Source organism: Channa argus, chromosome 18, assembly GCF_033026475.1.
Source record: "Channa argus isolate prfri chromosome 18, Channa argus male v1.0, whole genome shotgun sequence".
Lineage (NCBI taxonomy): Eukaryota > Metazoa > Chordata > Actinopteri > Anabantiformes > Channidae > Channa > Channa argus.
Genome location: NC_090214.1, coordinates 4,768,819 through 4,774,818, shown reverse-complemented (window position 1 = coordinate 4,774,818; position 6,000 = coordinate 4,768,819). Strand labels below are relative to the sequence as shown.

General features: G+C 37.6%; 1 protein-coding gene across 17 annotated transcripts in view; it reads right to left on the bottom strand.

Moving 5' to 3' along the window:
* Positions 1-300: 300 nt before the first annotated feature.
* fcho2 (FCH and mu domain containing endocytic adaptor 2) overlaps positions 301-6,000 on the bottom strand; it is a 42,419-nt gene continuing 36,719 nt past the window's right edge. For all 17 annotated transcript variants that reach the window (XM_067483946.1, XM_067483950.1, XM_067483953.1 and 14 more), the window contains 6 exons: positions 5,467-5,622; positions 4,517-4,649; positions 3,465-3,664; positions 3,291-3,355; positions 2,997-3,161; positions 301-2,771 (listed from right to left, as the gene is read on the bottom strand). In XM_067483946.1, coding sequence (XP_067340047.1) covers positions 2,749-2,771; positions 2,997-3,161; positions 3,291-3,355; positions 3,465-3,664; positions 4,517-4,649; positions 5,467-5,622 — 742 coding nt within the window. In that variant the 3' untranslated portion in view covers positions 301-2,748. The remainder of the gene's footprint in view (positions 2,772-2,996; positions 3,162-3,290; positions 3,356-3,464; positions 3,665-4,516; positions 4,650-5,466; positions 5,623-6,000) is intronic.

Genomic DNA, 6,000 nt, shown 5'->3' with positions numbered 1-6,000 from the left:
GCCTCCAATGCTTTTACCATATTCCTAGTTTTAAAGAGCTTCTGAGAATCTTCAGCAAATTAACGTGGTTTAATGAGGCCCACTGACAATTAGAAGTTCAAACAGTTTGAAAATATTAAATCTAATAAAAGCTACAAATTAACTTAAGCTACTGCAACTTTAGTGATAGTGACCGTCACTGAAGCCACGCTGCTACTGGTGCCCGCCCCCTCCTGAAAAACCAAAACCAAAAAAGTGAGCCACAACTACTATAGACCTATCATAAGAAGTAAATAACTCACACAGACCACACTTAAAGTATTCATTTTCATATATTTGTATATATTCATATATTACACATTTAATACAGGCACAATGAGAAATCATATAGTAGAGACAAAAAATGGCTGTGATATTGGTAAAATGTACAATTTATGAGAATCATTTACACAATTATGCTCTTTTTAGATTCTGTTTAATACAACATATAAAGAAAGAAGAAAGTAATCTAAGAAAGAGCCTTGGTAATTTTTTTTGAAACTTTTGCAGGGACAGCAAGAACCAGCTTGCTAAATACTGTATAAGAGAAACGCTGTACTTTTTCTTTAATGCAATCGGTTCTTCTGACGCAGAACCACCGATAGATTTAATTATGAAAATGATATTGATTTCTCAATGTACAATTGTCTAATCCTGCAGTTTTAGGATTTTCTGTAAACTCACATTCTGACAAGCTTCTGACATTTGACAGATGTTCAGAGTTGAAGTTCTTCTCTCTTAATTTCTTGTATGCATTTAAGTATCGCATTAAATGATTAATACGTGTTTGAGTCTAAAACCAGGTGTGTAAAAATTATACAAAAGATTAAAAACTGATGATTACAGATAATGACCCAGGCCAGATTATGTGACTGAAATCAACTCAATTATCTAAGTGATTAGATGAATTAAGTATAAATGGAAGTTTAAATCACCTGTGAACCAGTTAAAACTACAGTGAATTATGGTTTATGGATTTATCGCACTGTGGACACAGGCTATTAGGAAAGGTTACTTATCTGAGAGGTCAGCTGGTCACGTGATGCACAGTGCATGAAAAGCCTGACCTAAAAGGTTTAATCGATTTTTAATCACAGCTTGCAGGCAACTTATCGTATCTCTGGACAAGGATGAGGTCAATAAAAAAAAAAAAAAGAAAGAAAAAAAAAAGAAAATCCTACACAACATAAAGTACTCCATCAAGAAGTACAACGGCCCCTACGACATCAGCCCTGAATGAAGCACCAAGTGTCAAAACATGGCAATTTTTCTACTCATGTACGATAACCACTTGTGCTGGTTGTAATTGCAAGGGGCTGAAGCGTATCCCAGCATGCAACGGGTGAGAGACAACACCGCTCATCTTTCACAGGGCAATGGCAGTACTGTGTCACAATATCTGACCATAGTCAACAACACTGGATTATTCGGTGTAAAGTAGCTGAAATAAGGCATTTCACTCATTAATTTGGTGTATTGCACAGTGTATGAGAGGTTAAGGTGAACTGACAAAGATTCAATAGGAAAATATAAAACGGTTCAATCGCAGACTGCCCTAAATGACTTAATAATTTCTGGAAGACAGTTTGGTTGTAAAAACAAGAGATTTTCCTTCAGTATCCAAAAGCAGGAGTAAAAAACAACTGGCACATTGTTGGTGCTATTCTCATTAACTGTGCTGTAGTATAGAAAAGAGTAGAAGAGAAAATTAGGTTCAGGCACATTTCTCTATTAACAGGGCACGAACACGGGATTAAAAACAGCTAACGTTTGACATAAGGTTTTACAGTTAGGGTTGCTGAGCAATTTTGTTTTAGAAAGAATCTAAATTATGGGCTTAATATGTAAAAAAATAAATAACACAAGCCATGAATAAATCAGGAATTTGCATGTAAAAAAATATTTAAAAAAAAAAACTACACAGATCACAGATTCCCTTAGGGGTTTCAACAACTCCATGTTTCTACTGCTTTTTTTTTTTTTTTTTTTTTTAAACTAACCAAATCTGGGTAAAAACACTAAAATAGTTGTGCTGCCTATTGATCCACAGTACATGAGGAGGCACTAAGGTCAGATTTTTGTGTTTTTGCATTTGTTTGAAAGCACTTCAATGTCATTTTAAAGTTCAAGCTTGTGCCACACGTGTGTGAGAGAGGATTCATATCATTAAAGACAGATTTCACCTTCATTGCACATGACAAAAAAAAAAAGAAACTACGAGGAGGTAAGGAGGAAAAAGGAAACAAAAAATATCACACATCAAAGCTGATTCGAGAGTTGAATCAGAGCTGGTTGAGCAGAATATTCAGTGTTAATATTTACAGTTTTTCTTCTTTTCTTCTCCTCCACACACATTTTTTTTTAATAATCTTTATAGGCTCTTAGAAAATGAATGTAAGAAGAAAAAGAGCATCTGAAAGATTGTTAGTGCTTTTTTTATGATTTCAGATACAATATAGATTTATATCTAATCCATAAATTGTTTGACTATACAACATCGAATCGAAAAGAAAGTATTATAAGAATTCATATCTACACATTTCCTGAAAGCGCATCTTAGTATTCTTTTATTTTTAACAGTGTTCAGTACTCAGTGCTGTTTTATTGTAGTGAGATTCTCGCTTCCCGGGCAACTGTGCTCAGATGGATCCAGAAGTTCAGGAGGCTTTGCAAAGTTCTGTATCAATCAAGATTTTTTTCTTTTCATGACAACCAGAGTGATATGTCATCTCAGCAATCTGCCATATAACGTCCTTAAAAAAAAATACAAGAGACCCTGATTGAAGCTTTGATTAATTATACAATTATCAGGTACAGTGGCTTCAGAATGTATTTCAGTCTACGCACACATTGTTGTGTTGTACATTTAATATTAAATGAATAAAAGGTGTCCATCAAACACATGCAATAACCCATAAGCAAATAAAAACATGTTTCTGAAGCAACTGGATGTATAGCATGTCAAGCACAGTACATACCTGTGGCAAATCTCTTCTTGTTGAGAGAAAGTCTGTATCCGGTCCCCTGCAGCTCCATGTCCACTCCTGACAGGGTGCTACCCTCATTCATGAATTGCACAGCCAGAGTGGAAGGGTTTGATGGGCCATTTGACAGGTCAAACTTAGCCCTCAGAGAGCCAGCACCTGGGAAGGGCAAACACACACAAACACACTCTTGCTAATCTCGCTAATCCACCTCTACTCCTCATTATCCACAGTGTCTTTAAAGTAGGATTTGGACAAATTCTCTTCATGAGAAGAACAATTCTTTACCTTCATTTTCAGATTTTTCAGAGATATCACTCAGCCTCCACAGGCACTTATTCTGCTCTGCATTCCTAAGATAAGAGAAAAAAAAATCAACACCTTTCCTCTTCAGTTTAACCGAGTCAGAAATGTTCATCAGCGCTTCCCAATATTTGTGCCAGAACAAGCGCCACATCGTACCAGATGGAGTTGGGCAGAGACTGCATGCTGGTGACGCCTCCGTCCACAGGCACTAAGATCTGTATGTTAGTGAGTGGCCCAGGACAGGCCATCGAGTCCGGGTTGTAGCGGTAGTCTAGCCGCAGGTCTGTTGTAGTCTGCGTACACTTCCAGTATACGGCCAGGTTGAGAGGAGTGGAATGGATCCCATCAGACATCACCTGAACATAGCAGTGCATTGTCCAGGTTTAAACACCAACAAGCTGCTTCAAGTTCAACAAAATCAAGAGACAATGACAATATGACACTGTGCTTCAAAGCGTTTAACCTTGCTAGAACATTATCGGGGTTACTCAAATGATCATAACGTCATTCCTGAAAGTCCTCCAAGTTTTGCAATTTTAGCCCAAAAGCAAAATATTATGGACTGTCAGTGAAAAACAAAGCCTATGCAGGAGTCTTTGTAGAACTGAACCGCTATGAGATGGGCTGGTGTCCTGTTTGCGCCTCAAGCCGTTGTTGGTAGGATGTGCGCAGCAGCACATGCATGCAGTCTGCCATATTCACTTTTCATTACTGGCACGATAAAGAATTATGGGATAGGTTGGAATGCAAAGGATGCAACCAGTGGAAGATTGCACAAGAAAAGAAACAGAACATTACACCTTGATGAGCTTTAACAAACATATTACCATGTTCCTATATGTGTTGATCTATCACTTGTAATCTAAAAGTTGTATTTATTTGTCAAGAGAACGTCATAAAAACGTTGGTGCCTGATTATGGAAGGGCAGGACAGCTTTTAGTGGTTTGAGAAGTTATGCGCCAGCTGGAAAGACAGTTCTTAACGACTGTGGAAGAACCAGCTAAAGAATCGCTACCACGTGAATTATCTACTATACGGCTGCAGCATTTGCTGGATGCAATGTGAAAAAAGGACATTTTCTTTGAGATTACTTGACTAAACTGGAATGTGGGGAACTTTGGCAAATACGTTTTTAGAAAGCTTGTTTAAAACTACAGTAATTTTAACTTTGCTATGTTCCAGGCCTGGTTGACACTGGGTGACTGACCTGGTATTTGAGGATGTCCACATTATAGTAGGAAGCTGAAGGATTCTGATCTGAGGCTTTTCTGAGGTAGGACGTCAGTGCTTGCATGTTGAACCAGAAGTCCTTGGAATTTGAGTCGCTTTGGGAAGGATCGCTACATTCAGGACAAACATTCAGAAAAATGTGTGCACGCAAAGATAAATACTCACACAAAAGGAATAATCAGAGACTCAATTATTCATTGCTCATTTTGGCTTTGTGTGTAAAGCTCCAATAGCTTGGAAAAAATGACCCTGTTATATCCAACCAGCTACTAAATCATGAATTCCATTTGATTCAATTAGTCCAGCCATGTGGTCTTGGGATAACTGAGAGGAACCAGAGCGAGACGCGTTTAAAAAAAGAAGAAAAAAAAAAAAAGATGCCTTTTTTTTTTTTTTGCTTTTTGGGAAAGTATATCAACTAGTTTCATAAAGTTTACTGTAGCAGTTTTATAACAGAGCCAACAAACGGTGGCATTATGAAAACTGCACCGCATTTGAGGTACAATATACTGAACATTAAAAACTCTGACTGAGACTGAAGAGGTGAGAGATAGAAAAATGTACGCATGTGTGTTAAATGAAGCAGCTGTTACGTGATGTTTGCTGTCCTTTACTATTTAAGGGCGTGAAGTATTTCAGAAGAGACATGGGCTGTTGAGAACCTGGCTGTTAAAGTCTGGTGGAAAATACTTCCCTGACAGCTTAATGATAGGTTTATGTCAGATTACTAATTGAATTTCCTCTCACTGACGCAGACTACATTTCCTTGATTCTTAGTCGCATCATCCAAATCCAAATCCCTCTTTCATTTAACCGCAACTCTGACAAGTTATCAACTCATCCACTCCACCAAGGTCTTAATTTGCAATGCAAACACCCTTCTTTGTATTTGAGCCGCTCTGTAATAAACCTTCCCGTACACCTCACCTGTATAGGAGCTGTTGGTTGGGTAGGATCTGCTCCAATGTGCTGGTGTTCTTCAGTTTGAAGGAGAGGACGGCCGGAGAAGGGTTTGTGGTGAACACCCTAATGATGCCCACGGGGAAGGAGAAAGTCATGTCTCCTGTTATTTTCACAATGCACCTGTGAAATGCAGTAAGTGTAAATGTAAATTAGTCCTAAATATGTTAACTGAGAAGAGCTGCAACAAATTATTCACTCATTAGTGGATTCATTTTTTTTAATAACTCCTAACACATTCAACCATAAAAACCAATGTAATAACAGTTTAACACAGAGAGAAAAAAGTTTATTACTACTGCTCTGACTTTATTTTTTGGGGCTGCTGCTTTCAACTTGCTTCCGATTATCGTCTTAAATCTGTTGTCCTTTAAAATTTAAAATGACGCATCTCGCTATAATTTAACTTATTACTTTATTGTCTTTTAATTAGCAGTTCATTAATTGTTATAAAAACAATGTCAGAAAAAGTCCCATCCAGCTTCCCTTAGCCAGTGGAGA